The sequence below is a fragment of the Oncorhynchus tshawytscha genome, linkage group LG19 (genome assembly GCF_018296145.1).
Source record: "Oncorhynchus tshawytscha isolate Ot180627B linkage group LG19, Otsh_v2.0, whole genome shotgun sequence".
NCBI classification, from domain to species: domain Eukaryota; kingdom Metazoa; phylum Chordata; class Actinopteri; order Salmoniformes; family Salmonidae; genus Oncorhynchus; species Oncorhynchus tshawytscha.
Genome location: NC_056447.1, coordinates 22,932,313 through 22,955,520, shown reverse-complemented (window position 1 = coordinate 22,955,520; position 23,208 = coordinate 22,932,313). Strand labels below are relative to the sequence as shown.

Below are 23,208 nucleotides of genomic sequence, written 5' to 3'. Positions count from 1 at the left end.
ATTCACATTATTGTACAGACCTAAATAACTGCGAAACGTTACACTAAAACCTAACCATTAATGCAAAAGCACGACTTACCATTCTTACTAACCTTAGGTGACTACCTTGGGGTGGATGACAAAACAGTCTGTACATTACAGTAAATATTTCATTTATTAACGTATCAAACAGTCTTTACAAAGCATGGGTCAGGGGTGAAGACACAGGCTGTGTTCCGATTCCCTCACCCTGCTCCCTGAAATGGCATTCTTTTTAAATCCAATGAATGTATGTCCACCTCAGGGAGAAGGTTAGAGAATTGAAGTGCAGCCACATACAAACATAAAAACACACTTCTCGGCCATGTTTATGTTGCAAACTTTTTCTGTCGGACTGGAGCAGGCAGCTGAGATGTGATGGCCAGGAGAGGGCGCTCCACCACCACCAGAGACTGGTCATCCAGCAGGCTCACACACAGCAGGTCCTACACAGGACATATCATAGGAACAGACCCATGAATAAAACATACTGATTTAACCTGTTATATTTACAGAATTTAAACATCACTGTATATAGGGTATATCCAACAGAATCTTGATATTGTCCCAGTTTGGGGTTGGGTTCTACCTGGCCAAAAAGAGGAGACTCACCTGGAATGTTTTGCATATTTTGAAAGCATGGAGGTGACTGGGCCTCTCCTGCTCTGATAGGCTCCTGAGGGTCATCTGATTGTAAAACTGGGTCTTCTGGTCAGGGAGGGGCTGAGGGGGGAAAAGGGGACAGCGTTAACCTCACAGGCCACTTACAGCAGGTGTATTTCTAAACGATACATTCAGTATGATCCATACTAGGCCACTAAAACCAATAAGGCCATTATGACAAGGACATGGATGAATAAACACTTGAAAGAAAAACAAAAAGGAGGATGCCTTTGGGAAATGCAGGTTTCTTACCAGACTTTGGTCGATTATGCAGAACATGTGCATGTCGTGCAGGACAACTTGATTTGGGTTTTTCGAGTTGAAGGTCACGTGGGTGACGGGTGTGTCCCGGTCCAACCACACGTTGTGGAGCCCCTGCTTCTGCAGCTTTCGGCTCCAGTCAGTGTACTGCTTCTCCACTATAGAGTACTCAAATAACTACAGACATGCACCACACAACAGTCAGCATAACTACACGTGTCAAGAGTACTAAATCCTAAACCTACAGGGGAAATGACAACCATTTCAACCAGATCAATCCTGTCAAAGGTATAATTGAGAGATACTAATATCTACAACTGCAGTGGCAGCAATGTGAGGGGATGGCATGGTGTTTACCTGTTGGTCAGCGTGCACCACTGTCATGTTGTTGGTGGTGGGGTGGATCCCCATGGCACTGGGACAGGAACCATAAACAGGTACTATACAATGGAGCTGGAACACAAGAACAGGGCCATGAGCGGCTGTCATTGGTAGAAGGTTATACAACTTTTACAATGTTACTTGTAGTCTAACAAGCAGCTGTAGAGCTTGGCTGGAAAACCCACCCACCTTTAGTTTCTGTAGATTGTAGACGTGAATCTCACAGTCACTATTTGCGGCCGCCAGCCACTTCCCATCTCCACTGGTAGTCATTAGGTGAATGGGCTGCCTGGACCCTGGAGAAGGAAACGTCAGAGTGAGACCATGCTGCCACAATCAGAGTTTACAATCTGAATTATACAAAAGAAACCTATGGTTTTCCAGTGAAGAACAACCAAGCTGAGGTGACATATTGGAGGATCCACTGACCTGACTTGGGCTTGAGGGTGTGCACATACTTGCACTCAGACTGGGTAAGAGCAATAACGAGGACTGATGATTGGCTGGAGGCAGCAAACATCTTGGAGGAGTCCGAGGAGAAGCAGAGCTGGTGTGCAGAGTGTAGAGCCTTTGGGAGTTTGGATACCTGAGAGGGGGTGACAAGTGAGGTAGTTCAAATATATTCTAAAAATAAAATATATTGCTGAACCTACACTATATATACACAAAGGTATGCAGACACCCCTTCAAATCAGTGGATTCGGCTACTTCAGCCACACCCGTTGCTGACAGGTGTATAAAATCGAGCACACAGCCATACAATCGCCAGAGACAAACATGGCAGTAGAATGGCCTTACTGAAGAGCTCAGTGACTTTCAACGTGGCACCGTCATAGGATGCCAAGTCAGCTTGTCAAATTTCTGTCCTAGAGCTGTCCCGGTGAACTGTAAGTGCTGTTATTGTGAAGTGGAAATGTGTCAAATGTGTCTGTCCTCAGTCGCAACACTCACTACCGAGTTCTAAACTGCCTTTGGAAGTAACTTCAGCACAAGAACTGTGTCAATAGCTTATCATAGCCAAGCAGCCGCGCACACTCCTAAGATCACCATGCGCAATGCCAAGCGTCGGCTGGAGTGGTGTGAAATTGTGGAAACGCGGTCTCTGGAGTGATAAACCATAGTTCGCCATTTGGCAGTCCAACGGACGAATCTCAGGAGAACACTACCTGCCCGAATGCATAGTGCCAACTGTAAAGTTAGGTGGAGGAGGAATAATGGGCTAATTGTTTTTTGTTTTCATTGTTCAGACTAGGGCCATTAGTTCCAATAAAGGGAAATCTTAATGCTACAGCATAGAATGACATTCTAGACAATTCTGTGCTTCCAACTTCATGTCAACAGTTTGAGGTAGGCCAGTTCCTGTTTCACCACGGCAATGACACCATGAACAAAGTGAGGTCCATAAAGAAATAGTTTTTCGAAATCGGGGTGGAAGAACTGACCTCAACCCCATCGAACACCCCTGGGATGAATTAATAATGGCATAGAAATAATGGCTGGTCCATTTGAATGATTGCAAATATCACCGTCCCTGGGAAAACTGAACACAATCCATGATCAGATTCCACAAAATCAAATGACAATCAACAAGAACAGGATCTTATGAATTAGTCAAACAATGAGAAATCAACCCTGGAATATTGACTTAGTTGACTTTAGATCACAATCGGGGAAATCAGTTCATAACCAGAGATCAAATAGTAGAAGAAATATCTCACATTTTGTTGTCATTGCCACTACTGCCAGAGCGACACGCATGATACAGTAGGTGAGGAAGCTGACTTTATCCACATTCAGGATTTGGTAATACCTTGGTAATACTGATGTTATTATTGTCCGTCTGCAGCCTGTAGATACGCACGCTGGACACGGTGGAATAAGCTAGCCATCCTCCACAGGAGGACAGGGCACTGCAGCAGATATGATCTTCACCCTGGGGGCAAAGGTCACAACAATACTACAGTTAAACAGCATTTCTTTAACATGATAAACTCAGCAAAAAAAGAAACGTCCTCTTTTCAGGACCGTGTCTTTCAAAGATAAGATATTTAGATTTTTACAAGTCATCAGATCTTCATTGTAAAGGGTTTAAACACGGTTTCCCATGTTCAATGAACCATAAACAATTAATGAACATGCACCCTTGGAACAGTCGTTAAGACGCTAACAGCTTATAGACGGTAGACAATTAAGGTCACAGTTATGAAAAGTTAGAACACCAAAGAGGCATTTCTGCTGACTCTGAAAAACTCCAAAAGAAAGATGCCCAGGGCCCCTGCGCATCTGCATGAACGTGCCTTAGGCATGCTGCAAGGAAGCATGAGGCCAAAGACAGCGCTACAGAGAGACAGGACGGACAGCTGATCATCCATGTGTAACACCTGCACAGGATCGGTACATCCGAACGTCACACCTGGGGGACAGGTAAAGGATGGCAACAACAACTGCCCAAGTTACACCAGGAACGCACAATCCCTCCATCAGTGCTCAGACTGTCCGCAATAGGCTGAGAGAGGCTGGGCTGAGGGCTTGTAGGCCTGTTGTAAGGCAGGTCTTCACCAGACATCAAAGGTAACAACGTCACCTATGGGCACAAACCCACCGTCACTGGACCAGACAGGACTGGAAAAAAGTGCTCTTCGCTGACGAGTCGTGGTTTTGTCTCACCGGGGGTGATGGTCAGATTCGCATTTATCGTAGAAGGAATGAGTGTTACACCGAGGCCTGTACTCTGGAGAGGGATCGATTTGAAGGTAGAGGGTCCGTCATGGTCTGGGTTGACTGAGCTTGTTGTCATTGCAGGCAATCTCAACGCAGTGCGTTACATCCTCCTCCCCCATGTGGTACTCTTCATACAGGCTCATACTGAAATGACCCTCCAGCATGACAACGCCACCAGCCATACTGATCGTTCTGTGCGTGATTTCCTGCAAGATAGGAATGTCAGTGTTCTGCTATGGCCAGCAAAGAGCCCGGATCTCAATCCCATTGAGCACGTCCGGGACCTGTTGGATCGGAGGGTGAGGACTAGGGCCATTCCCCCCCAGAAATGTCCGGGAACTTGCAGGTGCCTTGGTGCAAGAACTGGCAAATCTGGTGCAGTCCACGAGGAGGAGATGCGCTGCAGTACTTAATGCAGCTGGTGGCCACACCAGATACTGACTGTTACTTTTGATTTTGATCCCCCCCCTCTGTTCAGGGACACATTATTAAATGTATGTTAGTCACATGTCTGTGGAACTGGTTCAGTTTGTCTCAGTTGTTGCATCTTATGTTCATACAAATATTTGGTTTGATTTGGTGGAAAAATTACTTAAAATAGTATTTTAAGCCTTGCTGAGTTTATAAACTCAAGACTATGCCACTCAGATTCACTGTATACTGTGCTCAGATAAGCTAAGAGGAAAGGCTAGAGGGTCGGGTGATCTTAGATGGTTCTACTGATCAAGTTGATATGCAGGAGCCACGTAGCTACCTTTCTCTTCAGAAGGAGGAGTTTCTCCGGCTTCCTCTTCAGAGGCAAGCGGTCTCCTGGCTTCCCTGAAAGGAAGACAGATGAGTTGTAAAATACTGCACACAACAACTATACCTACTAGACAAGTGTGATGACCACTGCCTTTTGTTTGAAAAGAGTCAACGATATTGACTGTATTTCTCCCATCTTCCTAGACAGTGTGTGTGTGTGGTTCTCACCATGTTCATCACTATCTCCCAGTCTCCACAGCTCCAGCTGACCAGGGAACTGGAAGAGCAGTAGTCCTGCCTTCTTCGCACAGGATACTAGATTCCGCTGGGGGAAAAACAACAATAAAACAGGATCGAACCCAGCCTTAAGACAATTCTATAAAAAAACATGTTCCTAGTTAATAGGAATATTCCATTGAATTCACTATTCAGAATCAATGCAATTGATATTATTTGCAACTGACAGAGTAATTTCTGCCATTTCTATACTCACATGGGGAAAGTGGATCTTCCGAAGTCCTGAAGCGTGTGACTTCTCATCAAACTTCTCCAAGAGGGGTCTCACTACAAGGTGGGTATCCATGCCTGAGAAAATAATGTATCCAGAATGAGTCTTTATGCAGTCAATATAAAGCAACATTTATTGTACTACAGTAGCATTTCATCTTCCTCCATTTGAGCATTAGTACTGACCTCCAGAGACGATGGCAGTCTCGATCTCAGCCAGGGCTCTGACATCATGCGTGTGGTTCTTGAAGGTCCTGGTTCTGACCCACTCCTTGTCCTGCTGCTGATGCAGAGTAGGAGCAATGAACTGGAACTGGATCACAGTGCCTTCTGACGTCCCTGCCACCACACTGCTCTCGTCCTGTCAATCACACACAGCCAAGTCAGGAAGGAAGCTCCATTCTAGTGAAACATAAACAGTAGTTGTGTCAAACAAATACATGCCTTCAGACATGTCACCCTGCTCTCTCCCCTCTGAATAAAAATAGAGTGCACCAATCCGGAAGGAGAGAAAATATATTTGTTCACACCAGGTGTCCATCACAGAGAATATCCTCTCACCTTAGAGACAGACAGTGCCAGCACATCCCACTTGGTCACCAGGTGTGTTTTGACAAGAGTGCCGGTGTGTCCGTCCCAAACTTGGACCTTCCCAGCAGAGTCCCCGCTGACGACAGTATGGTCTGACAGGAAGGCCACGCTCCAGACTACTGTCTCCCGACTCTTAGAGCCTCCAAAGCCCCGGTCCACCAGGAGCCTCTGTACAGCATGACCTGAGACAACAAACACTAGGGGTCAGGATCAAACTACAAGTGGCTACATGGACATCAGAGTACTGACAAAGACTGCAACATAACACCAGAACCTCACTGACCCATTGGAACAAGTATGAATTCAACACTACTTTTCGAATGTAAATTGATTATTCAAAGCAGATCATAGCTCACCAGTTGGAACATCAAAGACACGGATCATGTCCATCATGCCAGCAGCGATGTGTGTGCCAGAGGGGTGCCAGGAGAGGGATATGATGCGACCTGAAAGACAGGATTAGAATGTTTAACAGGGCTGCACTACAACAAGAGGTTTAGTTCTCAACACCCATGGGCAATGTCCCTAATCCCATTGACAGTGTGGGTGAGGATGCCCATATTTTACCTTTATAGGCAAGTCAGTTAAGAACAAATTCTTATTTTCAATGACGGCCTAGGAACAGTGGGTTAACTGCCTTTTCAGAGGCAGAACGACAGATGTGTACCATGTCAGCTCGTGGGTTTGAACTTGCAACCTTCAGGTTGCTAATCCATCGCTCTAACAACTAGGCTACCCTGCCACCCCTTATATAGCATAAGAAAGGCAGCAATCTAAGGAAGGAACACATTTTTTGACAATTAAATCAGAAGGACCGTTTCTCTTACCTTTCTGTCTGTCCAGATTGCGCTCAAACTGTATGTGCTCTTCAAGTACTTCAAACAACTTCACTGTCCCATCTTCACATCCAATCTAACAGGTGAAAAACACACATTTACATTGTTTTAATAGCAAAATAAATACACCTACAGCAGACATACTTGGAATATTTCTGAAAATACATTGATTCTAGAGGGGTAACTGACCGCTAATTGTGTCCCTTGAGTATTGCTGATTATAGTCCAAATGGGGCCCCCATACGCCTCCAGGGAGTACTTGGGTCTTAGGTTTTCCAGGTCATATTCGGCGATCTCTCCATTCAGGCCAGCACTGAATAGGCGTCCTCCAACCCAACACAGAGACTCAATGGATCGGGAGTCTTTCCCTGGGATAACCTGCAGATCCAAAACAAGTGTTAATGGCAAGTTTAGCAACCACACTGAGGCAATTTCTGTCAACAATGTCGATCAACAATGGCCAAACGAGAGAGGTTCGAAGTTTTTAAAATGTGCTAGAATGTAAATGCCAAACAAATTTTCTTTACATTCTGAACATGCCATAAAATAATTAAGTAAGCTACTAACTTTTTCCTGGAAATAGTGGTCAGTGAAGTTGAAAATCTCGACACTCCCATCCATTCGTGCAAGGGCTAGTCTCTCTGTGTGGGCATTGAATGCCATGGCTCTGATCGCTGTGGGCATGTAGTCGAAAAACCGAACCCGGTGCACTTTGAACTCCCCCATTGTTGCGTATCTAAGAAAACAGATACATGTTAAAATGAAAAAGAGGAGGAATAGTTTTGCATGGAAAACAGTCATGTTAGCTAACGTTGATGGACTTAGTTACAATAACTAGTTAGCGGATAAACGACCATCATGTTAAATATATAATTTGAAATGTAAGCCGCAACAAGATAACTATCAACTACAAAACTAGCCTACTTGGATAAAGATAGCTAGCTAAAGTTAGCTTGCTAGCTCACAATTTGGCCGGTTAGCTAGCTACGCTCGCTGTAACGTTACACTGAAAGACAAGCACATGTACATCAACAAATAATTACATTATTGGCAAGTACCGATATATATTGAACATAGAAAGAGTAAAACAAATACGCTCACTTGTAGCACCCCCTTCTTTAGTATTTTCTTCACTTTCACCAAACGTACATTGCTAAGAGTTTCAAACGTTGAATTACAGCAAACACCACGTTGGACACCTTTGAACCGGAAACTCTAGATGTGAGTGACGCGACTGTGCGCCGGAAGAAGGTGGTACATGTTGCTGGCGGGAAAAACATGAAAACATTCAGGATTTGTCAAAGACAGAATAAGCGTTAACGCATCATTATATGTACCTAACAATGTCTAGTTAAGTGCCTATGTTGCATCTCTCTTCTTCTCCTCACCCCCTCTGTGTTTTAGTTATATTTCTACGAGCAGTACGATGGTTCAAATAATCATAAATTCAAGGTAAGACTTGTCAATCATCTGAATTCTTATTACACGGGTTCTGTCTGTCTCGTCGCAGTATAAAACATTGATTCAGAGTAGTGTACCTTACCTAGCTATGTATTTAATTTCATAAGATGTTAATGAACAGAGTTAGATCTGTCAGCAGTATACCACCCTGCATCCCACTGCTGGCTTTTTTCTGAAGCTAAGCAGGGCTGGTCCTGGTCTGTCCCTGTATGGGAGACCAGATGCTGCAGGGAGTGGTGTTCGAGGCACACTTTCCTCTGGTTAAAAAAAAATATCCCAATTCCCCAGGGCAGTGATTGGAGACATTGCCCTGTGTTGGGTGCTGTCTTTCAGATGGGAGGTTAAACAGGTGTCCTGACTCTCTGTGGTCACTAAAGATCCCATGGCACTTATTGTAAGAGTAGGGGTGTTAATCCTGGTGTTCTGGCTAAATTCCCAGTCTGGCCTTCATACCATCATGGCCACCTAATCATCCCCTGTTTACAATTGGCTCATTCAAACCCCTCCTCTCCCCAGTAACTATTCCCCAGGTTGTTGCTGTAAATAAGAATGTGTTCTTAGTCAAATTACCTGGTAAAATAAGGGTTAAAATAATAAAACATGTGTGTCAATCAGTCTGTTGTAGTGTGTTAAAGATGAATGTATGTTTAGTGACTGCTTGATGTCTAGTTATGTAATTGGTGAGTATGTCTGTTTCTACTCCCCTATCCATCCCTGTCCAGTGTGGATGGGGCTGGTCCTGCTGAGTGGCTTCTGGTTGAACTCCAGGGGGAGATGGTGTCCAGGCAGAACTCTGGACTGGCTGGGAACCTGATGGGAGATCTGCTCTACACCAAAGAGGTACAGGACAACATGGCACTATAATATAGTGTTAGTACACTCTTCTCTTACCTCACCTCTTTCCACTCTGAGATGTTGTTTGTCTTCACCTGTATCCCCTCCCCCAGGGTGTGCCTGTGCTCATCGTGGGACACCACATCCTCTATGGAAAGGTGGTCAAACTGGAGAAGCCCTTCGCTGTCCTGATGAAACACTCCGGCCTCCCGCAGGGGGACGAGGTTCCCATGGAAACCAACCATCAGAACCCCACCACCTACTCTGTCGCCGCCCTCATCAAGAAGAAGCTAATCTTCAAGACTCGCCCAAAGCCCATCATCACTAATGTGCCCAAGAAAGTGTAGTAAAGTACTTGGTCGTATGCATTAGGGCTCACTGTCGCAAAACCCTTTTTACTGAAAAATTTGACAAGCTCAGATTGTCCCTCTTTGTTTCAGTGTTCCGTTTTGTGCCTAATGACCCTAGTCACCTCTGTGGGAGGAAAGTACATGCTGCTCTCTTAATGACTTCAAATCCACAAGTATGGAGCACACAGTGCAAGACTGTATTTGGGACACACTCCTCTGGCTTGAGGTTATCGACCACTGGAACTAGACTGTGTACATATTTGTTTAGATATGTAAGTGGTTATGCTCCTCGAATTTGCTGTATGCGGTGGTGTATTAGTAAAAATCAAGATATTTCAATCATTTTTGCATTTTTGTGACATGATTTAATGTGTTGATATGCCATTTGTACTGTGTTTATTTTCAGATGGGAAAGAAATCAGTACAACAGTGGAATGAGCATGTTTTTATTCAGATACAAAAACATACAGTTTTTCAACCGCTGTACAAGTGTAAAAAATAAATGTTCTGATTGAAATTTAAATACAAAACCTTTTTCCAAAAACATGTCTTTTATACTGTATTTAAATATGTTCATAATGAAACACATGGGTGGTTACAATACTTTATTTTCAGCTATTCTATACCAATAAAACTATATGTGTTATGTTATGTTGTGTATCAATAGCCATATGCTGTTGCTTGATTCTGAGAGTTTTTTTTAAAGTTTTTTTTTTTTTACCATGCTATTGTTAGAAATGTTATCTGTTGGTTAATTACTTCTACATGACAGTTATACCTACCTGTTCTAAATCTACATATCATCCCTAAATGGTCATATAAAATAAGTCTTATCTCTCATCCATGTAACTTCACAAATACCAGTGTAGCAATGTTGAGCTCTAGAGACCAAACCACACTGAATTCACTGACCATGATGCGCTAGCTACATCATACTATAAACATGATGTAAACAGCTGTTTCATGAAATCAGAACTCCATCATTCCTTTTAAATATAAGCCTGTTCTTCACCCCATCATTCTTAATGCATCTTCAAAATATCTTTGTAAATGTTCAGTACAGAAAATATATTACTTTTGCAATATTCTTTGAAACAATTGCCTTTTGTAAACATTTGAATGATGTATGAGCTGAGCTGCCATGGCTTTTTTGGTTAGGCTCAACGGTCGTTCTGCGGCATTGAGAGAATGCCTAGAACATTCTGGTATCGATTTTAAGTCACGTTGAAGACTTATTGAATAGTTCTATAATTATATTCAAACAAGTTCTATTATAAGAATGTTTTTCCATGTGAGATATGCCTACAAAATATGGGTGGACATCTACTGTCACTCAGCGTTATGAGACCTATTGATTTATTTATCAAACGAGTGGTCGGAAACTGTCACGGCTCAAGGTTCTGAGTGTACATCAGAGGCAGGAAGTATCAAGGAAATCAAAAACGGCATGAACGACAATAGTGTAGACTGAGCAGATGTTCAGCCTGATAGATACGCTACTATAACAAATATTGTATATGATATCTATTTTATCTCTCTATTTTATTCATGCCTCTAATTTTTTTCATGTAATCCCAATATCTATACCACTGTGAGTCTTATTACACAGTCCCATTACATACACCCTTGAAAGTAGAGGGAAACATTATTCCTGTGGCTAATGTTGAGGTTGCAGTTTTGAGCCCCAACAACAGCAAACTCTGATTTACAGCCAAGACAACACTGCAAATGCATATGGATGGCCGACCTACCAAGTTTGTCCTTTAATATCCACTCAGACTGAAAAGGGAAAGAAAGTCATATCACCTTTGATCTCCTCTGTGTGGTCATGGAAATATACTGTACCGTCAAATTGACCTACTGCGCCAGAGGCTGAGCAACCCTGTAAACAAGCGTTGTTTCTTGTGTCTTGTTTGCACTTTCAAGTTATGCAATTCTCACTTAAAAAGCACGAGAGTGGAAACTTCAACGACAGTGTCTCCATTCTCCAACAACAAAAAACATGTCAACTTAGACATGACACCTGCACTAATACCAATGGCCTTGTTAAAAGGGGATCATGCTTTTCTATTTTCTTATTCTGGATTAACAACTAATAACAGCAATGTGGAGTTAGTACTTGTATTATACTAATGGTCAGGCATGCGGTAAAAAAAAACAAGTGGTCTTTGGTCATAGCAGTTTACATGATGGAATGAATGATGGATTATCCTCAGTTGGTAAATTATATCCTGTAATGAGCATTGATACTGTATGTAATGTGTATACAATGTGGCACTCTTACAATAAAATGCCCACACAAAATGATCTGACTCATTTAATTGGATTTAAATATCCTTGCAGGCATTGGAAGATTGGACCTATTACCATATGAGCTAAACTTTTATCTTGGGCACTGTTCAACAGCACCAAAAATGTATTTATGAGTTATGTATAAATGTTGGATTGTCTTTAAATTACTGTATTAAAGAAATACAACTGTAGATCATTGTGTCACCTGATTGAGGCAAAGAGGGCCCTCCGTACAAGTGTCTTACTGTCTCTATGTTCAGTCATTCAACTCAGGCTGGAGACATATCAACACTGCTTCATACTGACACATATACTTGTTTTGATAAGCCCAAACCCCCAGGCCTGTGTCATAGCTCTTACAATCTCTTGTAAACGGGTTGTATGATAATGTGCTTTATATCTATGGAAAGCACCATGCCCTTGTAACTCATGACCTCTGGTAGAGCACTCTACAACACATTCATACCACATATGTCCCTTAGAACCAGAGGTTTAGCACCATGGAGACAGAATGGCATGAGAGGGGTGGGGCCAAAGACTGGCTCAGCTGTTCCAGCAGCACCATTGAAACACTGATAATTGATTCATGTCTTATGCCTCTGCATACGGCAGGTGGTATTGCTCCTCCCTCTTGTTGCAGCGTTTGGCTACTATAGCCAGGTAAAGAACCAGCAGGATGACCCAGTAGCAGGCGTACAGGATGGCCCCAGCGATGAGCAGGGCTTTCTCTGTCTCACTGAAGGGCTCCTGGGTCTCACAGTAGATGGTGTATGCCACCCCACCCAGCAGCACAGCCCCCCACACTGTGACAGGCACTGCCCCAATGAAGTTCACCACAATCTTCCTCCGCCCTGATGTGCCCCAGCCAGCCTTGTTGATAGTGAGCAGGGCAAAGATTTTGGCTGGCAGCAGGCTGGACATGTAGAGGAGGGAGTAGAGAGACATGAAGATCATGACCAGACTGCCCCTCAGGAAGCAGGCGTAGGTAGCCTTCACCATGCCAACCAGCTGCACTGTCAACAGGAAGAGAAGGATGTTCCACAGGCGCCCACGGTAGAACAGGTGGATCACTGTGGCAACCAGGAAGAAGGGGAAGAAGCCTGTCACCACAGACTCGTAGGTCATCCAGAGGCTGTGCTTGTGGAACCAGAGAGCGTTGTACAGCCACTCCCTGAAGTAGGACTTGCTCCAGCGGGTCTGTTGGTTGAGCCAGCGGAGGTAGCGCGTTGGCGTTTCAGTCTGGCACTGGGAGCGAGCGGTGAACTTGGTCTTGTAGCCGAAGCTGAGCACGCGGTTGGTGAGGTGGCGGTCGTCACCGAAGCTGCACTTGCTGCCCAGGAAGGTCTGGTGATACCAGGGCTCCAGGAACTGTTGCAGCAGGGAGTTACGGTACATGCCCAGGGGACCACTGATACACTGCACACAGCCAAAGTAGGACTGGCAGGCCCGCTCCACGTTGAAGGCCATCCAGTAACGCACACTGCTCAGGAAGGAGAGCCATGAGTCATACTTATTCAGGATCTGAAGGGAAACAATAAGAGGACAGGAGAAACTGTTGCAGATGATTGATTCAATGTACTAGTATAGGAAGGAAGACAATAACACCATTGTGAAGGGTCTTCTTGGAGAAAGAAGTCTCTCACCTGAACATCTCCACCTACTCCCCCCACCTTTGCATCCTCTTCTAGAATCTTCAGCATCTCTATGGTGCACGCTGGGTCCAGAACTGTGTCTGAGTCACACACCTGCAATAGCACACACATGGGGGCCTTATTTCTACCCTTATAATATAACTGACATGAAGCCAAGTTGGTGGTAATGTGTATTGGTTTAGACAGTGGATTAATCTGATTTGCTTATCCATCACACAATAGGCCATTGATCTTACTATTGACGTTACGATAGCTGTTGGGATCATACAGTATGTTTACAATGGTCTACATTAACAAACGAGTGATTAACTGTCTATTGATGATTGAGAAATACTCAAGACGGCAGCCTAGGGCCACAGCAGGTGTTTTAGTTCCATTGTGTTTCATCAGATGCCACTCAAGTTACCTGAGATAATTTAGAGACTGCTGACAGCACACAGGTGTTCCAGAAGCACACAGGTGAGGGTCAGCTGAACAACTGAACTTTGACCCTGACAATGCAGTAATGCACTGTGTATGGCTCAATGTGCATCTTTGTTTTTATAACAATCCACAAGCCCAGGAGCAACACAGAAATATCAGTCCATTGCTATAATATGTAATAAAAGGGTGTGTGTGTGTGTGTGTGTGTGTGTGTGTGTGTGTGTGTGTGTGTGTGTGTGTGTGTGTGTGTGTGTGTGTGTGTGTGTGTGTGTGTGTGTGTGTGTGTGTGTGTGTGTGTGTGTGTGTGTGTGTGTGTGTGTGTGAGTATATGTGTGTGTCTGCATGTGTGTACGTGTTCGCAGATTTGTGATATTGTTCTCTAATCGAAGAGCATCAAAACAAGGCCTTGTGCCAATGTCTGTGGAGACTCAGTCACAATGAGGTTAGATGACCTATTTCTATCAAGCAGGACAGATGAAACACTGATGCAAAATTCAACCACTGAGAGAGACTTACCTGCATATAGTCCACAGAGTCTCCCAGGGCTTTGAAAGCTGTGTACATCACCTCTCTCTTCCCTCCCCACTCCTGCATGATACAGGAGTAGCGACAGTTCCTCACCAGCCTGGCCACACGTGCAGCCTCCTCCGCATGCAGGGACGCTGCTCTGGCCCCCCCTCCGCCCACCCCTCCACCCCCGCCCCCTTCACTGTGGTAGTTCCCCTTCCACACCACACTGCCGGCCTGGTCCGCTCCACCCATCACCTCCTGGAAGATGTCCATCATGTAGCCGTCCTCCGGCCTGTTCCCGTCCACCACCAGCACCACCTTCAGGCCGGGGAAAGAGATGCGGCGCACGCTGCGGAGGCACTTCCTCAGGTAGTCTGGGTCCTCCTGGTAGGCAGCGATGCACAGGGCCACAGAGCGCCGCAGGTGCTGGGGCTGGGCGGGGCTGCGCATGTGTCTGTGCTCCAGGAAGGCAAACAGGCTCTGGAGGAAGAGGTGCAGAGATAGGATGGCTCCGTACAGGCCGAAAGACAGGTGGTGCTGCTCTGTGTGGATGAACTGGTAGCCAGTCACGTAAGCCAGCAGGATCCCAAAAAGGACCACAGCGGCAAAGAGGGTGGTCGTCACGATATGCAGCACAGTCCTACAGCGAGAGGGCATCTGGAGGGAACAAGAGAGGGAATGGATTCATGATTCCAAAAGGACGGATGGACGAAAGACAGAGCTCATCCACTGTGCACAGACGTTCAACATCTAGTTTTTATTTACATTTGGTTGAGTTGTCAACTAACGTGAATTCAATGTGAAAGAAAAAAAATGTAACCACATCAATGGATTTAGGTTCAAAAAGACTACATTTACATTTTAGTCATTTAGCAAACGCTCTGATGCAGAGCGACTTACAGTGCATTCATCTTAAGACAGGCACATTTTTCGTCAATAAAGTGTCTATCAGCAAAGTCAGACCTATTAAGGGGGAAAGAATGCCAGTGTTAGTTCACAAGTCTGGGGGGCTGTGGGATTATTTAAGATATCCTTTGAAGAGGTAAGGTTGTTGCAGATGTTTTCAGAAGATGGGCAGGGACTCTGCTGTCCTAGCTTCAGGGGGAAGCTGGTTCCACCATTTGGGTGCCAGGACAGAGAAGAGCTTGGACTGGGCTGAGCGGGAGCTGCCCTCCCGTAGGGGTGGGAGGGCCAAGAGACTAGAGGTTGCAGAACAGAGTGCTTGGGTTGGGGTGTAGGGTTTGAGCATAGCCTGAAGGTAGAGAGGAGAAGTTCCTCGTGCTGCTTTGTAGGCATGTACCATGGTCCTTTAGTGGAGTTGTCAACCGTGATGGAGAGGTCTTGGAACAGGCAGGCCTTCCCTGGGAGGAAGAGCAGCTCAGTCTTGTCGAGGTTGAGCTTGAGGTGTTGGGCCGACATCCAAGCTGAGATATGTGCCAGGAATGCAGAGATGTGTGACGCCACCTGGGTGTCAGAAGGGGGGAAAGAGAAAAGTAGTTGTGTGTCATCCCTTACTTGAATGACTTTTTTACAAATTCAATAAGTTCTCAACTTTGATTCAACGTCATCACATTGAATTTTCCTGTCTTATCTGTCACACTCTTCATAACCAGTCTTCTTCTGAAACATAAATAACTATATGCATTGTTTTAACACTAAACATGTAAATATGAAGATCTAAACATTATCTCAAAAATTCCAAATGAAATGACCCCACCTACAGAAAGCTGAATAAACATGGGGAAACAACATAGCCATTTACAACATTTAAACATTAAATGGAAATGAGACCAGTTCACTGAGTTAGACATCTGCTGTCCCCCTCCCATCCCCCTCTCCCAGGTTAATTACTTTAATTAAAGACAGGCAGGGCTTGGAAGGCACTCAGGAGTGGCCAGAATGGAGAACAATCCCCCCTTTCATTGATAAAATTACCTCCCTGTGCCCCCTGCTTCGGTTCTGCTGGGGAAAGACGGCCTTCATTCACAGACCTCATATCATAACATCCACTTGTAGGGAAAGCATTGGCAGAAATGGAATTCATAAAGTGAATTTACATCATGGTCCTCAGGCAGTTTACCACTCATCTTTTCTATACAACCTGCATTCAATGTAATAATACTCTGTAAGCTGCTTGTAGGCATTGTCAATACTGTACACCACCAGGATAAGTAATACACTACCTGAACAGAATTTCCATAATATTACGTTATTCCATTAATATTCCACCATGCCTGATATTGCATCTAGAATTGCTTATGTGAAAGTGAGTGCAGATTAATTCAGTGTCCACTGACAACACATATACAGTAACTATTCCCCTCTGAGGGACCAGTCTATGATCTGGGGACCATGGGGGACAATAAGAGGGTGAGGCAGCCAGTACGCCATTAATGCCCCCTGGGCATACAGGAGATGACAGGCAGGCAGACAGACTAATTAGAGGGCCACATTCACTTTTGTGTGTGTGTGGGGGGGGCTGTTAGCAAGCAGGATTAGAGAAGAATAGACTGAAAATCAAACTCTATGGACTGAAAATCATGTTTCAGGTAGCAAGATGGACTTCCAAGTTGGACTGCACAGCCGATGAATAAAACAATGAATAAATGAAACAAAGAGTAGTTACTGTTTTTATGGCATCTTGAAAATGTAGAGCAGTTGAGTAGTGTCACTGATCACTGAGGCAGAACTCCATAGAATTCCAGCCTTTGCAGTGGCACATCACCAAACATACTGTATAATCACCTGGAATTTCTGGACCCCCACCCTCTTTTTCGATCTCTCATTAACATCTCCAAAATGAAAAGAGAGAGAGAGAGAGAGAGAGAGAGAGAGAGAGAGAGAGAGAGAGAGAGAGAGACCGCACTGGGCACAAACTGATTAAATCATATGTTCTTTCAACGTAATATGTCAACGCATTGTGACGTGGAATCTACATGGAAAATACATTGGATTTGAAAAAAGTCTTCAATGTAAACTGTTGGGAGGGTGAAATTTCAACCATAGTATTATGCCATCATTGGTAACCAATTGACAAACCTTAGGTAAAATATGTTGAATTTGTACCTTTGAAACAAAGTCAGATCTTCAATGTAATATCTGCTAAAAGCAAAAAACGATAGGCTGGGAAGCACCTCCTACTGAATCTATCTACAGCCACCCTTTGGTCTCCTATCCAGGGTTTAACCAAGCCCAGCTTTGCTTTAATATGTATCACTGACTTTTACCCATGTGCTATTGTGAGGATGATTGATGAGAAATATCCACTTATTCACTGTTGCTATCAAAGTCATTCCAAAAGGTAGATTTAACAGAGCAAATTAAATGTAACTATACTTTATCACTCATATATCATCAATGATGCTATTAATCCTATATAGCATTTGCAAAGTCATCAACAGCTATTGTATAAATTCAACCCAGGGTTCAACTAAAAAGAGACAAGACAGATAGGCCTAAGTTTTCAAGCTTTGGCTGATTTCAAATGGAATCTACAAGTTAGTAGTAATCTACAAGTTAGTCAAAGTAATTTAGGAGACTCTTTACTCAGAGGAGCAATTAGGGTTAACCTTTACTGCAGTGGGCTAAGTCAAGGTCACATAGAGTGATTCTTGGTAGTCCTAAACACATCTACTTTGAAACACACCTCACACACATGGTTATAGGCAACAACAAAAAAAGAACACATCTGTACCATGTCAGATATGGGGTTGAAATGTATTACATTTTGGGTTTGCATCCCAATATTACACTTTATGTACAGTGTCAGTCAAAAGTTTGGACACGCCTACTCATTCAAGGGTTTTTCATTATCTTTTGTATTTTTTTCTACATTGTAGAATAATAGTGAAGACAGCGAAACTATGAAATAACAAATATATGGAATCATGTAGTAACCAAAAAAGTATTAAACAAAGAGTGTGCAAAGCTGTCATCAAGGCATAGGGTGGCTACTTTGAAGAATCTCAAATATAAAATATATTTTGATTTGTTGAACACTTTTTTGGTTACTACGTGATTCCATATGTGTTATTTCATAGTTTTGATGTCTTCACTTTTATTCTACAATGTAGAAAATAGCAAAAAGAAAGAAAAACCCTGAAATGAGTCGGTGTGTCCAAACTTTTGACTGGTACCGTACATCACAGAAAACTGAAATAAAACAAAACCATTTGACATAGAAACACTGGATTTTTCAGAGGGTTTAATTATTATTTATTTATTTATTTGATTCATTATGAATAACATTCCACATGTGAGGCCACTAGAGAGAGATTTGGTCATTTTACTATGGCCTATGTGCCTTGCTCAAGGGCACATTAACAGATTTTTTATCTAGTCTGAATAGGGGTTCAAACCAGCCTCCTTTTGGTTACTGACCCAATGCTCTTAACTGCTAGGCTACCTGCCACTAGGTAACCTGCCACCCCGTTTAAAGTTTGATTTGATTTAGTCCTATTAATTAACTTAGATGTTTGGTTGGAGACGTGAATCTAACATACTGTACCAATTATTAATTTGTAGACAAACTGGAGTTCAGTGGCACAGACGGAACTATCCAAGGATACATATCCTTCAAATGATGATATTTGGTTGCATTGACAACCAAACACAATTCAAAATCACTTTTGCAGTAGAGTAAATATTAACTTGTCGACCAGTTAACAAACAATATGTTGGATTCAGGTGGAACTATCCAAGCAGTAGATACGTCAACCAAACACAATTCAATGTTACTCTGTAATACAATAAATAGCCTGAAGTTAGGTCTATTTTACAAACTAACATAAAACTATTTATTCAACTTTAAAATTATTAATACATCCTGGCCACATTTGGAGGCTGTTCTGACAATAAATGTGTTACGTAATCATAGAAAGCGTGCATGTTCAAGTGCATGTAGGTCTCTGGAAATCTTCACAATTGCTATAACAATCTGCGCAGAATCTCAAACGACATTGATCACTTGCACAATGTACTTAAATAATCTCAACTGCGCATCAAGTCATTTAGTTGTGCTAGTAGATGAAGCACAGTGGTAACACATTAAGTTGTTGTTTTAACAAAATATCTAACATTGTATTCCCATTTGAACTTTGTTGTGCTTTTAATTGGTTGAAAGCGCAGTGATATCGCATTCAACTGACAACTAAACCAAAAATCTGACATAGATTTTCCATTGGAATTAGTGTTTTTAGGTGCTTGAAAGCATACAGTACTGATAGCACATTGGGAATTCAACAAACTTTTGACTGTCTTTGTGAGTGGATGAAAATAGTTTGTAATCTCATTGATCAAAGTATCAACCAAATATTACCCAATTATTGACATGGTGTGCCCAGTGGGACCCTTCTACTACAATGCACTTTCAAGCACTGAGTATAATTCTACATTTCGACAACAGAGTTGAGGGAATACCTGAACAATATTGTTAAGTCCTTAGATTAGTCAGTGGTCAAAGGCAAGTACTCACTGTGGTGGTAATGGTGACAGCTGGAGAAGCAGGATTTCAGTTCATGATCAAGGATTTTTCTGTCCCTGCTACCTAAACATACATCTCCTGGAGTATCTCCTGGAGTATCTCCTGGAGTATCTCCTCTATCTTGGATGTCCCATTCAAATGAAGAATCTGCTGTGTAATCCAGTGGCTCTAGGGTGAGCTGCAGTTCAGCATTCACAGAGGAGAGCCAAGCATGGGCACAGGTAGCTATTCCCAGGTGAGTCCCAGGTCCCAGGTAGGTATTTGCAGGTGTAATGTGCCCCTCCAACAGAATGAATGGACTGGATTCTCAGGTGTGATGGCAGGCTGGTGCAGACTGAATGAGCATTTGGGCTGTGGGACAGGGGACATCTACAGAGGCTAGTGAAGAAGGGTAGGAGGGAGGAGAGGAGGGAGGGATGACAGCAAGCAAAGGAGGGGGAGTGGATGACCATGTGAAGGGAGAGATGGATGGGGCAAGTGAGTGGAGTCTCTTGATTGCTGGGTTTCAACTTGACTCTTCATCAATCCACTCTATCAATACTGTAACTCCCACAGCCTTGCTTTCATGACTCATGGTTCATCCAATCAGATACAAGCCTGTGAATCAAAGCCCTGGAGTTTTCTCTGAGAAACCCAGAGATCTTTCTGCTTTCCATGCACAGGAGACTCAGCTTCTTGCAGCATGTATTTCGTAATATTGTCACCATGACTCAGAATATAATAATATATCATCTTCAGTTAGGCCAATGTATAACAATGCACATCTATTCCCCACTAGAGGGCTCTCTTTAAATCTCACAACACATTTACAATGACTGAGGCACTTTCAAGGAGTACACAAAAAGCAGAGACTATATGGCAAAAATACTAATGGAAAATACATTGATCTCTTTTCTTAAATTATTGAATAAAAAGTAATCTTTCACGTTCCCCCATACAAAGAGACATGTGGTTGCAGAGAGTTTTGGTAAAGCAGCTTAAGCACCTCTGTGGCAGACTGAGCTGAGGTAGTTGGTAACTGGGCCAGTTAGTCAAATAGAAACCACTGAGAAACCAGCACCGCTTCCCATAAGGCCTGATGGCAAATCCCAACAGGGCCTTTTCAAATGGCCACCAGACCCCAATTTGGAGTCAACCAGTGATGCCATGGAAAGTCAAACAATCAACGTTTTCCTTGGAGAGGTTACTTCTTCAAACAGAAGTCTGAGGCGTTGCTGTCGTTTCTTTCTAACGTTCCGCCAGCCTCAGGGAACCAACCACTGTGCTCTAACACAAAATACATAATTCTGTACCCTACACTTTCAAAACACTAAACTGACACAAGCCGACACGCACACGCACGCACGCACGCACGCACGCACGCACACACACACACACACACACACACACACACACACACACACACACACACACACACACACACAAAAGACACATTCATCTCCTCATAAACAGAATGTGACTCATTCTTTACCCCATGACATACTCCCTCTATTTCTAATACTTACATACAATTAAACATACATATATTCTGAGATGGTAATGTTTGTTTCAAACCAAATGTTACTTTCTACCTTTTGTCTGACATCCTTTTTTGGCCATTAGCACAGTGAACAAGCACATTTTCTCCATAAAATATTCTGCATACATTTGCTATACACAAGGCTCTCTCTAAATTTTTATGTTCTTACTTACACAGAGGTTTCACAAACGTACCACTCTTTCTTTCTTTCTTTCTTTCTTTCTTTCTTTCTTTCTTTCTTTCTTTCTTTCTTTCTTTCTTTCTTTCTTTCTTTCTTTCTTTCACACATAGTAACATAAAACATAGTATTGTCCCATACCTTCCTGATCCAGTGGACCGCTCAGGGTCTGTCTCCCCCACTGGAGTCACCCCTGCAGCTCCGTCAGGCCGCCTGTGTGTCCGTCAGTCCACCCCCTGCTCCCGGTCTGCCCCACTCCACCACACTCTGCAGCACAGCACACTACTTGTTCTGCTTCCTACTCACACTACATCTTTATTCCAGCTCGCTTATTTCGGGAGTCCTTCATCCAAAAATACAGCTCTACCTCACCCTCAGCCTCCTTCTCACCCACCTCCCCTGTCCCACCTCCCCCTGCCCCTCCTCCTCTCCCTCTCCTCTATCTACCTGGACAGTCTCAGGGCATGAAGGCCCTCAGATCCCAGTCTCACCCAACAGCTGAGCGTGTTAGGCAGAGATAAGTGTACAAGAGGATAGCAGATGAGCTGATCCCATCCCTGATCCTGGTTGGATCTCACCCATCCGGTCTTGAGTCCATGTCTGCTCGGTGGTCTCTCCCATGGGCAAGCGGTCGGGCCACAATGTGGTAGAGGTTGGAGGTCTGATACTGGGTCTCCGTAGCCTCCTGCTTGCCTGTCCTTCAGTCACCCTCTCTGTTTCGATCTCGCTTCCCTGCTGCAGTGGAAGCTCCACTCTGCATCCCTTTGCAGCACAGCCCAAATCCCTGCTCCGCTCTCCTCTGTCACACTGTCCCGGCTCGGTGCATAGCTGCCCAGACTGATGCTGCTTTTCCTCCTCTCACCTTCAAGACCCCTCTACCCTCTCACTAGCTCCCCCTCCCTGTCCTAGCTCACTGCAGTGTAGCCAGCCTCCAACAAGACTCGGGACTGTTCAGGCAGACCCCTCTCCCCTCCTCCACACTGCCTGGCTCAAAGCATCCTTTATGGGCTTATTTATTTACCCACCCCTCCTCTCCTGCGCTGGTGCTGCCGACAGCCTGCAGGTCTGACACAGGCTGATAGACTGAGGGAGAGAAACTGCAGAAAGCTCTGACACACACACTCAGTACATCCTGTAATCACATACACTACTCAAGTCATACCCTGAACACCAAGTTACCAATTATCTTATAACACATACGGTATACAACTGTGTCTGGTCCCACTTACTCTCTCACCCCATCTCCTGCTCAGAAGGCGTGGCAGTACTGTAATTAGTGTAAGAGCCATTTCATGGATAGCAATGGCATGGGGCCTGTGGGGTGGTACGCCACTTGGCTGGCTGTGTTTCAGGGTTACTGTCCTGCGGTGAGCTGAGGTGAATCAGAGCATAGCATCACACTATCAGAGCATCCCACTCACTGTGTGGATGTCCTTGGCAGTCAAGCTGAGGAGACAAACCCTGGCAGGCTGGCACACACATCATTTCTGCATTTCTATGTCCAGCTGCACTAGTATGACTTACCTGAACCTCATGTTGCTTAAAAAGGTAAACTCAGCAAAAAAAGAAACTTCCCTTTTTCAGGACCCCGTCTTTCAAAGATAATTTGTAAAAATCCAAATAACTTCACAGATCTTCATTGTAATGGATTTAAACACTGTTTCCCATGCTTGTTCAATGAACCATAAACTATTAATGAACATGCACCCTTGGAACAGTCGTTAAGACACTAACAGCTTATAGACGGTAGACAATTAAGGTCCCGTTATGAAAAGTTAGGACACT

The 23,208-nt window shown here is 43.9% G+C and overlaps 3 protein-coding genes across 4 annotated transcripts; 1 reads left to right on the top strand and 2 right to left on the bottom strand.

Moving 5' to 3' along the window:
• Nucleotides 1–135: 135 nt before the first annotated feature.
• LOC112218490 (U3 small nucleolar RNA-associated protein 4 homolog) lies at nucleotides 136–7,960 on the bottom strand. Its single transcript, XM_024379326.2, has 17 exons — nucleotides 7,824–7,960; nucleotides 7,290–7,458; nucleotides 6,912–7,100; nucleotides 6,714–6,798; nucleotides 6,243–6,332; nucleotides 5,857–6,068; nucleotides 5,482–5,656; nucleotides 5,282–5,373; nucleotides 5,017–5,113; nucleotides 4,799–4,863; nucleotides 3,134–3,256; nucleotides 1,753–1,909; nucleotides 1,513–1,619; nucleotides 1,300–1,395; nucleotides 934–1,119; nucleotides 631–741; nucleotides 136–464 (listed from the first exon to the last, which is right to left on the bottom strand). Exons 2-17 carry the CDS (start codon nucleotides 7,446–7,448, stop codon nucleotides 348–350), a joined length of 2,061 nt encoding a protein of 686 aa, XP_024235094.1. The 5' UTR covers nucleotides 7,449–7,458; nucleotides 7,824–7,960; the 3' UTR covers nucleotides 136–347.
• An 18-nt stretch (nucleotides 7,961–7,978) lies between these two features.
• Nucleotides 7,979–10,067, top strand: LOC112218492 (CTF8, chromosome transmission fidelity factor 8 homolog (S. cerevisiae)). The gene is made up of 3 exons (XM_024379328.2): nucleotides 7,979–8,174; nucleotides 8,906–9,023; nucleotides 9,131–10,067. Exons 1-3 carry the CDS (start codon nucleotides 8,149–8,151, stop codon nucleotides 9,362–9,364), a joined length of 378 nt encoding a protein of 125 aa, XP_024235096.1. The 5' UTR covers nucleotides 7,979–8,148; the 3' UTR covers nucleotides 9,365–10,067.
• has3 (hyaluronan synthase 3) lies at nucleotides 10,048–21,824 on the bottom strand. 2 transcript variants are annotated; one of them, XM_024379327.2, is made up of 5 exons: nucleotides 21,565–21,824; nucleotides 15,545–15,708; nucleotides 14,251–14,901; nucleotides 13,303–13,404; nucleotides 10,048–13,180 (listed from the first exon to the last, which is right to left on the bottom strand). In XM_024379327.2, exons 2-5 carry the CDS (start codon nucleotides 15,545–15,547, stop codon nucleotides 12,251–12,253), a joined length of 1,686 nt encoding a protein of 561 aa, XP_024235095.2. In that variant the 5' UTR covers nucleotides 15,548–15,708; nucleotides 21,565–21,824; the 3' UTR covers nucleotides 10,048–12,250. The 2 variants fall into 2 exon arrangements, with proteins under 2 accessions (XP_024235095.2, XP_042157417.1); XM_042301483.1 differs by lacking the exon at nucleotides 15,545–15,708.
• Between the last annotated feature and the right edge of the window lie 1,384 nt (nucleotides 21,825–23,208).

Excerpts from the sequence above, each read along its gene's own strand:
- LOC112218490 (XM_024379326.2), bottom strand. The coding sequence starts at position 7,448 with ATGGGGGAGTTCAAAGTGCACCGGGTTCGGTTTTTCGACTACATGCCC. Across the intron at positions 6,069-6,242 it reads TGTCTTTGATGTTCCAACTG|GTCATGCTGTACAGAGGCTC; the intron begins GTGAGCTATGAT and ends TTGTTGTCTCAG. Across the intron at positions 742-933 it reads GCATAATCGACCAAAGTCTG|CCCCTCCCTGACCAGAAGAC; the intron begins GTAAGAAACCTG and ends TTCCCCCCTCAG.
- LOC112218492 (XM_024379328.2), top strand. The coding sequence starts at position 8,149 with ATGGTTCAAATAATCATAAATTCAAG. Across the intron at positions 8,175-8,905 it reads CAAATAATCATAAATTCAAG|TGTGGATGGGGCTGGTCCTG; the intron begins GTAAGACTTGTC and ends ATCCCTGTCCAG. Across the intron at positions 9,024-9,130 it reads ATCTGCTCTACACCAAAGAG|GGTGTGCCTGTGCTCATCGT; the intron begins GTACAGGACAAC and ends CCCCTCCCCCAG.
- has3 (XM_024379327.2), bottom strand. Across the intron at positions 13,405-14,250 it reads ACTCTGTGGACTATATGCAG|GTGTGTGACTCAGACACAGT; the intron begins GTAAGTCTCTCT and ends GTGCTATTGCAG. Across the intron at positions 13,181-13,302 it reads GAGTAGGTGGAGATGTTCAG|ATCCTGAATAAGTATGACTC; the intron begins GTGAGAGACTTC and ends GTTTCCCTTCAG.